The 11,202-nt window shown below is 55.2% G+C and overlaps 1 protein-coding gene across 1 annotated transcript; it reads left to right on the forward strand.

The window, feature by feature from the left end:
• Positions 1-7,979: 7,979 nt before the first annotated feature.
• Positions 7,980-10,796, forward strand: VOLCADRAFT_85853 (uncharacterized protein; the record flags this gene model as incomplete). Its single annotated transcript, XM_002945614.1, has 5 exons — positions 7,980-8,081; positions 8,376-8,402; positions 8,760-8,924; positions 9,362-9,802; positions 10,176-10,796. 5 exons carry the CDS (start codon positions 7,980-7,982, stop codon positions 10,794-10,796), a joined length of 1,356 nt encoding a protein of 451 aa, XP_002945660.1.
• Positions 10,797-11,202: the final 406 nt, after the last annotated feature.

Raw genomic sequence — 11,202 nt, forward strand, 5'->3', positions numbered from 1 at the left:
TGACACGGGCCAGACGTGCAGGCAGGCGTGGTGGCGGCGGCAGCGGCGGCCTGGGTACCGACAGCGACAGCAGCGGCAGTGGCAGCGACCGCGGCGGCGGCATGGCCGGAGTTGGGGACGGGCTCGGCGGCGGCGCTGACAGCGTTGGAGAAGCGACTGGCGGCGCGAGGAGCGGCGCCGACGGCAACGAGGACCCACGCGTCAGTCACGTCGACGGTGGAGAGTCCCGCCTGCTGTACAGCGAGGGCGGTGGCCGTGGCAGTGGGGTTGCATCACCCCAGGATCCGCCGAGAGCCGCCGATGCTAGACCCGATGCGGTTGAGGTGGCCGTGGCTGTGGGGGGAAATGCCAAAGGGGGATCTGGGCCTGCCGGCGCAGGGCCCGCACAGCAGCAGCGATTGCAGCGGCGACAGCAGCAACAGCAGCAGCGTGGTCCCGCCGGAACCTCCCATCCGCCTTCGCTTGTCGTAAAGCGCAGGGCGGCGGCGGCGGCAGCGGCGGCGGCTGTGGCTGCCGTAGCGGCAGCGGAGGAACTTACCGACATTAGCTCGGATGGTGAGCGCGGGGGGCCTTTGGCAGATCAGTGGCCTTAGGCTGGTGTGCAGTTCTACAGTCTGGAGTCCGGCTCCGGGGCGCAGATACAGAGCATAGCAGGGAACGATTTAGAGGGCTGCGTGGGGGGCAGCCGATCCCGTATCGGCGCTTGGCTCACCGCCTTGTCCAGCCCCGGTTTTTCCCTTCCTAACCTTCAATTTTCATCGTCATCCTCCCTCCTTCTCTACCACCCTCGCAGATCCGCCTATCGCTTCGCTACGTTTCGGGGGGGATAGGAGGCTAGACGGCACCTCATGAGTTGGCCGCAGCGGATCTTCACTTTTCGTTGCGTCATAGTGTCATTGCTTCTGGTGAAATTAGCTCAAGTGGACCTTAGTTTTAAAGCGCTGTACAGGGGTGTCCTACCCTGCAGGTCTTTGCCTAAATATGTTTGCAAATGCTGTCTTTGGATCTGACTTGTAATGCAAACCTAGACATTATATATATTGACACAACCGAGGCAGGGAGGGAGGATTTTGTGTTCAAGGCTGAGGCGTAGGAACCGGGCCCTGGGTGGGCGCGTGAAGGAACGGGGTGACACGAAGAAACCGGGAGTGGACAAGAGATCAGCCAAGACTGCAAAACGCGTGGGCGTGCGTTGATTTGCAAGGCGCGCCCTGATGAACCGTCCGTCCCGCGACGCCCGCCAAGCTTCACAACTGTTCTCGTCGTTGTGCAGGCGCTGGATTGGTAAGATTGATGGTGCGAAACGTTGCGTGGTGTAGCGTATTGGCGTAACCCACTTTGGTCACACGCTAATCTGCACTCCTGTGACTGATGCCCCTTGTTGAATGATTCATATTGGTGTAATTGGTCATGGCGATGGTGTCTGCCCCGCCTGCTGGTCATTAGTGTCGTACGACTTGCGCTTCTCGGACGCGTTACACGCCTATTGGAATCCTCGGCGTATTCGTTGGAGGCCTGCCTGCCTCTCAATATGACTCACTCCTGTCCTGCACACGGCGAGAGCGGCTACCGCTGCGAGGCGAGTCGCCATGTGGGAGATAGGGGACTTATGCAACGCATTGCTATGTGAGCACAATGGTGCGAGCTTTTGAGAAAAAGAGCCCATGTCCGCAGCTTCCTTTCCGAAGGCAACTTGACGCGAGTAGCTCCCGATCGTAACTCCAGGTTTGAAGCTCCTCTGCGTCGTATGCAAACTTAAGAAGCTTGTAACACAAACCGCCGTATAATAAAAAAACTCTGGTATGCACCGAGAAATGCGTCAAGTAGTTACTGTTTTGGTAGGTAGGTAGGTAGGTAGGTAGGTACTGTGGGGTTGGGAAGATGGTGCGGGCTGGGCTGTGGCGGTAGGGGACAATGAGCAGGTACGCAAGCACACGCATGTGCAGACGGTGTAAATTGCCACAGCACATCAAATCACTGCAACGGGACCTCAGGACCCTCAACAGCAAGAACCTGAAGCAACCCTTGGAACCAAAACTGCACTCGCCAAGGGAAAGCGGGTAACTAAGGGCCAAGACCATGACAACCGCAAATACGCAAAGGAAAACATCCTAAAGGATCCGGGATTAATAAGTCATTCTATTACGAATATCATTCACATTGGGTTCGCCATTCAGGTTGAGGCTTCGTCCTATCGTTACTCCGAAACCGTTTCAAGTGTGCTTCCGGGTTTAAAATCAGCTTAATTTATGAAATGATTATTGTTTTAGTGTTGAGAAAACGTAGTAAGTGACCAGCGTGCAAGCGCGTGCGTCGGAGCCAGGCAAGGAAACAGAACGGAAACGGGGTGACAGCGAATCCCATATTTAGGTGAAGATATAAAAGTGAAAGATGGTGAATTAACCATGGGCGTATAGGAAACATAGGATATGTTTGCAGCTTCGCGCTTAGCATCGAAAGGACTCGTAAAGGATCAGTGCCGGTACAAGCCGGATAAAAACAGGTGCAATGGGAAAGAAAAGAGATTCCACATACTGTCAAGAAATTCCTTAAATTGCGTTCGGATAGCATCGATTAAAGAAGTGTGGGCTCCTGGCAAAGGAAGAGAGCGGCAGGCAGGAAGGTAAGGAAATGTGAAATAAATAGAAGCCCACATTACACTCCTGAAAGTGCAGCATCTATAACCAAAGGCAAAGCAGCATTTGGTCCAAGATTCTGGAGCTGTCATCAGAGGATGTAGAGGAAGAGTGTGGAATGGCGGGCGGGATACAGGTCGGGGCTGATCCAGCACGTAGGTGACGATTACTTATGCATCTTTGCTAGCGCAGGGTTGAGCAGGGTGGCAACCGCCTGTCGATTACATTGCAACCTTCGAAACAGCTGCTGAAGGTTAAGGCCCACGTGTGTACGAAAACTTGGATTGCCACAGATCCGCACTCATATCCACTGTCTGATACTATAAGACACTGTGAAGATCAGCTGAACTTGAAAACTCCCCTAACAGTTGCGGGTAAAACAAACATCCTGCCGATTCCGGCCGGCGAAACAGTGCGTTCCAGACCACACCAGGCCACAAACAGATGAACAGCCTAGTGATTTAAGTTAAATAATAGTAATTTGTTACGAGGAAATCAAGGATGCAAGGCAACAGGTTTCGCTTTCCTAGCCCTGACACGAAGTTAGGTCGTAGGGCGGGCAGTCACTGCATGTCCGAGCGATATTGCGTAACTGGTACCATATTAGCGTTTTGGAGGCTGACACATTACACATACAAAAGAAAAAAATCGGTTTAAGTTGGGAAGACTGTTTCTGGAACTAAACACGACAAACTTACCTTCGGCTCACTTCCGGTACTACCTTCCAGAGCACGTAAACTCCGACGACAGAATTCCAACAAATAAAATGCCTCGTTTTTGTGCTGTGTGAAGCTTCAGAGCAGCCGTAGGCCCCTCTTGTCCTTTGTACATTGAGCCGCCGTACAGACAGGCCAACTGATAACAAGATGCGTGCAGCTTGTGAGGAATCAGTTCCTGCCGTAGTTTTGGCGACCGGATTCTTTCAATGCTTGATATTGTATGACGACCTTTCTTGTCATCATGAGGCGTCCGAAGCAGCCCCGCGTACGCATAGAATCCTTGCTTGTACTTGTTCTGGGGCTCGCTAGTTTCGGGCACCGCGTCTTGAGCGCTCACAATGTGATCGTCGATCCAATTAGTGGTCGTCGAGGTTACGCTCCTCAACGGGCCGAGGGCGGCTTTGGCCTCAGGCGCCAGCTAAAGGCCGGCTGCGGCTCCTTTGTTGCATGCCCCAGTGCTACCGACGCAGCCAAGGTGAAAAAACACTCTCCTCATGGATGCTGACTGTGCAATTCGCATCAATTTTAACTACGGATCCATAGATTATGTTTCCATTCGTTTTTCGCCTCGCTCGCACTGCCTAGCCACGCCTAACATATGGCTTCTGCGGTGAATCCGAGCGGTAGGACCTAATCGCTCGCATAGTCGTCGTTTCAATTGATGTATGTGGTTGGTTTTGGCCGTTTTATCCCTTGATGCATGCCAGCGCTCATATGCAGGGTATCTATAGGTATCCTTGCTATCTCGGCAACAGCGTGGTTACGTAACCACGCACGCGTGCCCTGCGCTACGTCAGTCGTCCCAATCCACTAAAGCATCCACACTCTAGCATGCCAATCCTTTATACACATCCTTACAGTCACTTTCCACATGCATCTGAGCCGCAGTACTTTGTTATATTCTATGAGTCATAGCAATCGAGCTCGCTTCAAAGCAGTAAACCTTCGTATTCATTTCGCCGTCGCCTGCAGACGATTTTGGGCAACAACCCCAATCTCACTATTGCGGATGCGGCCTTTACAAAGGGTACTTGCACGTCCACCATGGCGCAGTGGGGTGTCGTACCTGCCGGCGGTTGGTCGCCTGGCTTCCAACTGGCATCATGGTTTCCGAACGGTAAGAAGGCATGTGGTGGCGATCGCAGTGCATGACCGCCTAAAGCGGGTTTTTCGATGCACATGGAAGTCGACGGCGACCCAGGGTCTATTTCGCGACGCGACGCGATGACGCCCACGCCCGTTGCTGAGCACTCTGAAATGATCATTCACGGCGTCCGCTTCGTAATCCGCTTCGTAGTCCTTAAAAAATCCATCTGACGCGCCGGCACGAGTTACGTGTTAGAGGAGTCAGCGTTGACATTGCAGCACTCAGCATCGACATGTGTGGTTATGCCTCTATGGCTCTTTTCCACATGCATCACTCCTCAGGCTCCCTAGTGCTCAGTTCGGGTGATGCCTCCGCCGCCAACTGTGCGGTGAACACGCTGGACTATTACACGCTGAGCGTGGGTGGCGGCGGAGACGCCAACCTCAACGCGCTCATCCCTGCCTACACCACCTACGATGCCGTGGCGCTTGAGTTTACGGTGACTGCGTTGAAGGACGGACTCCTGGTTTTCAAGTACGCGTTCGGAAGGTGAGCGGGAAACGTGGCCAGTTGCCTCCTCTGGCTATTATGACATCACATGCGCGCTCTCGCGGATCGGTACTTCATCACTGCGTTACACGTGCCTGGACACGCGCCTAACATATTAGGAATGGATGTGCTCTTCCTTTTCACTTCATTCCCCTGTTACTCCATGTACCCTAGGTACTTACATCAAGCTGAAGGCACCAGTTCGCAGCGCCGGCCCTGGCCTCTTACTGCCTTGGGTTTTCCACTAAACTCGACCCCCACGGGAAATACTCTATCCTACAGTAGTTGTACAGACAACGAACAAATAGTTGAACCCGTTGTTATCTCGGCGCAATGACGGGTACATCGAGTGGGTGGACCCCCCGCCCTGTCGCCAACCCTGGCTGTGTGAGCGTGCTCATGAGCATGCGTGTATGTGCATTCCTGACTCACTGAAATCCGCCCGCTGGCCGCTGTGACCATTACGCAGTGACGAGTACACCGAATGGGTGGGCACAGCCTTCAACGACGTGTTCGGTTTCTTCATCGCACCCATCTCCCAGCCCATCACATCCGGGCACAACGTCGCCATCGTTAAGGGCACAGCAAGCACGCAGGTACGGCCTTGTTCCTGTCTCCCCATATCGATGCCACGGGTGCCGCCTCCGCTCCATGTCATGTAACACATTACTCAGCCGCTCACAGAACGTAAGGCCCGTTTCCCTCCAGCAGCACCGCATGCAGCACGCCGCTTCTACCCCGATCTCAGCCAGGGCAAGCCCACCCGGGAAGACGTGACCTCCAAGGATTCCTCCCACCGGGCCTTATCCCTTGTCCAGAGCGGCAGGAAGAAATTTTGACCTTTCCCCTCCCTCTTAGGAACATGCCCTCCCTTCTCCCTCTCTTCTCCCACCCACGAAGAGAAGAGATACATCTTCCCCAACCCGTCCGCCCGGCCTCTTTTTGTTGCAGGTCTCCATCAACAACGTCAACCACAAGAGTCATCAGGATCTATACAATAATAACCGCATTGGCGCAGTGAGCCCGCTCAGGAGCATTGAGGTGCGAAGCTGGTTGGCGGGGGGCGGTTGGCCCCTTACAGTCGGAGAGAGGGGCAGTAGTGGGCCGCCGCTGCCCTGACTGGGCGGAGGCAGGGGCGCTAGGTGGGGCTGCCAGGCACCGTCAGGTTGCGTGTGACCTACGCCCAAATCAGGTGTCAGCGCATCCTGGCAAGGTGGAATTCATTCAGCTGGCCCTAGCCAGCGGTCGTAGTCGGTTACTGCTAGAGATTATTATTGGGCTGGGTCGATGTTGCCCACCAGCATTATGTATGTACATGTCAAACTCGTTCATTTGAACACCATTGCCGAGAAACTGCCCAACTGCGACACAACTGCCCAACGGCCAACAAACCGCCTAGCTGTCCAACTGTCCATTCAGCTCCGAGCCTCCGGGTATCCAACTTGCACCGGTCTTGCGGCCCAGTTCTCCAGCCACAGCCTACTTTGCATGCGAACTGTCTTCCGCCAATGTATACCGCCCAATGCTTGTCAGTAACGTGAATGTTAGCTCCGGGGTCCGGCACCAGAGTGCTGTCGAGGACATCCGGAACAAAACACCTTTGGACTGGCCAAAGCTGATATGGAACAGAGCCACCAGAGCCACAGAGCCACCATCACCACCACCACCAGCCGCACTATCGCTGACTCTCCACAGTCACAAAACCCCTCTTACCTACGGGTTGCCTGCGTGTCAAGTTCCCCACAAAGCAGGCCTTCCCCCACCCATTTAAACCTCTGTCTTACTCCCTCCTATCCCCATATGCAACCCTTCCTGCAGGCTGACGGCTACACCAACCTTCTCAACACCCAGGGCTTCCAAGTCACTGCGAACCAACAGTACCGTGTAAAGCTAGCAATTGCGGATGCCGGAGACCACGTGGGTATACGTCCCTGGGGCCAGGGGCGGGGTAGGCGGCGGGCGGCGTTGGATGAGGGCGCGTAATGAACTTCGTTGCCGTGTCAGTCTGTCGTACATATCCCCCGGCCGTGTAACCCTCTCCCCTCGTAATTCACTTGCATTTGCCTTTCTAGATTCTGGATTCATGGGTCTGGCTGGGCGGCGACTCGCTCATTATTGACAACAGGCCGATCGCCAACGGTACCATCGACACGCCCGTGGACACCACCAACAGCACATGCACCAAGCAGGTAATAAGGATGAGGACAGTTGTCGTAGCACATCAAGCCGCACTGCACTCCAAGACAAACAAAACAACTACCTGGCACTGTTACTAAACACGCTACCTGCCTGCGGGCTGCGAGTTGGTGGCCTGCACGTGTGTACGTTGTTGAGACTGTACGGTGAGACTGTTGAGATTGTACCGCACCTGCTGTTTCGGATAAGTGACGAAGCGTGCAAAAGCGGGCAGGCGCGTCCGGACCGTGTGTAGGGAAATTGATTGCGATTGTTTGGATTGGTTGGAAAGGCCAAAAACCCATCCACCGATGCACGCAACAGCGAACTCCCCAAGCACCTAGGCTCGATAAACCTGGATAAATCGAGATGACAACGGCAGCATGCATGACCAGGCCAAAGCCAAAGCACAACCATATATATAGCTATTGAGGTTAGTTGCACGTTTTTTCTGTTTTGCAGATCATCACACTCAATGCCAACGCATCGTATGACCCAGACTCAAGTAAGAACATGCTGCGATTGACTGATAATGACACCCAGTTGCCGCCATTTGCAGTCCGTGCTGCTGTCCGTTGTTCGCTTGTGCGACAGAACGACACAGCCAGACGAGGGCTGGCGAGTGGCAATTCTCACCATGACACCATGTAATGTAATGTGTGTATATATATATATATTACAGTAATTTTATCTCAATGTATTGACGTCTGTTTGGTTGTGTTCTGGCTTCTGGTTTGGACAAGCTAGGTTCAGCGACGCCTAATTAGGCCACTACCATGAGTTCGCTGACCTCGGCAATCGCACCGAACCAAAATGAAGCAAAACGTTTTACGTGCAGATGATGTACTATCGTACAACTGGACGATCAGCGCGCCGTGCTACCCCACCATCACCCTTAGCGGTGCCGTCGTGACGGTGAGCCTAACGCACCTATCACCGTTGCATGTCGCTGTTCCAAGCATATGCATTCACTTGCATCACAGTGTATTACCACCATGACAGAGCTGATGCTGAAGCTACCGCGTGTTTCAGATTTGGCCTTAATAATGGTTAGAGCTTTAAGTACTTTAAAAAGTGCCGTACATGTGTTGCGTTAGTGGACACAGTTGGTAAACTCAGGGATTGGCTTTTCTTACCACCCTGACGGCCTTCCGCCACCCCGCACGGGCCCCATTGGCAACTGGCCGCGCGCCTCCTCATGTCCTCCAGCTGGATTTGTCCAAGTTGGCACAGAATGTGAGCTACGTGGTGTCGCTGTCTGTGTCAGACGACAGCGATCTGGAAGACATCCTCACCACCACCTTGTTCGTGCCGCCGGGCTGCGGCTCAGCCCTGACCAAGACGTGCACTTCCACCAAGCCCCCGCCTCCTCCGGCCAGCAATAAGCCGTCGCCACCGCCTGTCATTTACGTCGTGAACCCGCCGTCGCCACCGCCGCCGCCGCCACTACCGCCGCCGCCGCCGCCACCGCCGCCACCGATCATCGGCGATTACGTCATTGCCGGCAATGCTGGTGTCGTACCCTGCGGCAGCCCCGGCGTGACCATTGACGTGTGTGCAGCTGACGATGAAATGCTTGCGCAAATCGCCAAGGCGATGGACGGGGATCCGTACACGTTGTACTACATCTGGGCTGTGTTCGATATGTACGATAATGACATCCCTGTTTTTAACAAGACCTTGACCTCCGACCAAGGCTGCATCACCAGCTTCACGGCGACGGAGCTGCACCAGGGACGCTCTCTGAAGAAGTACAAAGTAAGCTCCGAGCGTGCAAGGCCATTCTGCGGACTGCTGCCCCTCCTCTTCCCTGTCTCGTTTCAGCAATAGACCCGTCCCTTCCCGCACGGCGCTCGCGTCCATCGCGCATTTCCATGCCGCTCCAGCCATGCCTCCACCCACCTTCCGCTTAACTTGTCCACTGTTAAGAAGTGTGTAGCTACACCCACAATCCTTGTAAATTTAGGGTTTTAGGGCTTACTGTAACTTAGGAATCTGCTGTGGCAGGACTCCTTCATGATATTCATCGTCTAGGCCGAAAGGGCTTACATTGGCCACCTGATCTGCGGCCCTGCACCAGGCCCTATTGCTCCTGCTAGTGCAAGTGTGTGGCTTGCGCCCGTATCGCACCCTCCACCTTTCCTCTTTCTTAAACGCTTTTAACCCTTTCCTCGCCTTTCCTCCGTTTCATGTAGATCCTAGTAGACGTGACCAACGTGGACACGTGGGATAAGGGCGACGGTGGCATTCTGGGAACAGAAACCTTCATCCAGGTGCTGCAATGCCCCATCACGCCCAGCTGGCCGCTACCTGTCGTACTGTTCGACAGCCCGGAGTCCTTCACCCTCGCCTGCGGTACAACCGTACAGCTGGACGCCAGTACTGCGCTGGCATGGGCCACGGCCAAGTACAGCAAGGTACCCAGCACGCAAGTTCTCCGCTGGTCACTGCACAATGCTTTTGACGTGGTGGTGTGGGCGACGGACAGTGCGCCGCCGTACTATAACCTGGACGGTACGGCACTGGTGAAGAATGGCGCCATCTTGGCGGGTGCCACCTACACATTGAGGCTGCTCATCATCCTAGATACACATGACTTCGACAACGACGCTTGGGAGACCAAGGTGTCTGTCGAGGTGAGGTTTTTTCCTGCGTCCCCTTACCTTCCCTGGATTGTGTGTTCGGCAACCCATAAAAGATGCCTCCTGCCCTGCGTTGGTGGTCTGGGTTATGTGCACCCCGTTACCTTTCCTACCCTGCGCTCAGCATATCATGTGCTACGTTTTACGGCTTGGCGAACTGCCCGAGGACTTGGCTGGGGGATAACTAACAGAGCCAATCGAACGCGACCCTCATGACCTGACTTGGAGGTGGCGGGTGTTCCACCATCCTGCGGCATCACGACCGTACCGTACTGTAGTACCAGTGTCGTACATGCAGGACAACCGAGTTGGTTGCATCTCCGATTCCTTGTTCCCCCGGCCCCTAAAACCCTAAACCCCTCTCCAGGCCTGCCTGTCCGGGGCGTATCCGAATCCACCCCCGCCGCCACCAAGCGCCAAGCCTCCTTCGCCACCGCCTCCCCCGCCGCCATCCCCGCCACCCAAATCGCCACCACCATCCCCGCCACCACCATCCCCGCCACCCAAGCCGCCACCACCATCCCCGCCACCGCCACCCCCTCCGCCGTCCCCGCCACCCAAGCCGCCACCACCATCCCCCCTGACAAAATCGCCACCACCGTCCCCGCCACCCAAATCGCCACCACCATCCCCGCTGACCAAATCGCCACCACCATCCCCGCCACCCAAATCGCCACCACCATCCCCACTGACAAAATCGCCGTCCCCTCCGCCGCCCAAAGCCACGTCCCCTCCCCCGCCACCCCTCGCGACGCCTCCTCCTGTTGTCAACTCCCCGCCACCTACAAGCACGGCTCAGAAGTCCCCACCACCGCTTAAAGCCCCGCCCCCTTCACCGCCCCCTTCACCGCCGCCCCCCAAGCCGTCCTCACCACCGCCGCCGCTGCTCAAACCACCACCGCTCAAGGCACCGCCGTCCCCAGGGAAACTTAAGTCGCCCAAATTAGAGCCGCCGCCCACTCCTGATTCTCCAGAACTGGGTGATTAGTTAAGCGACGGCTTCCGTGCCATATTCGAACTTCTCCGCCATTTAAATAGCTTTGAGGACTGCAGAAATGACGAACTGTTGTACACTTCTCGCGGGGTCGTACAGCGTGGATGCATTTCGCCACGTGATTGATTATGCATACGCGCGTATGTGCGCGAGGGAACCTTTTCGCAAGTTCTGGTCCCCAAAGGAGCACCAAAGTCTTCCCCGTTGTCTTCCCCTAGCTGATGGCGGTAACATTTTTGGTTTGCAAGCGAAGTGCATGGCAGGAGCATTACTTGAGGTCGGATGTGCTGTGACACTGAACACGGCCTCGGGCCGTTGCGCGATTGTTTGTAGATTTTTGGTCTTTTTGTTCATTATGCGCGTGAGCTGTACCTCTCGTGCGAATGATATCCAACCAGGT

This window comes from Volvox carteri, assembly GCF_000143455.1.
Source record: "Volvox carteri f. nagariensis unplaced genomic scaffold VOLCAscaffold_1, whole genome shotgun sequence".
Lineage (NCBI taxonomy): Eukaryota > Viridiplantae > Chlorophyta > Chlorophyceae > Chlamydomonadales > Volvocaceae > Volvox > Volvox carteri.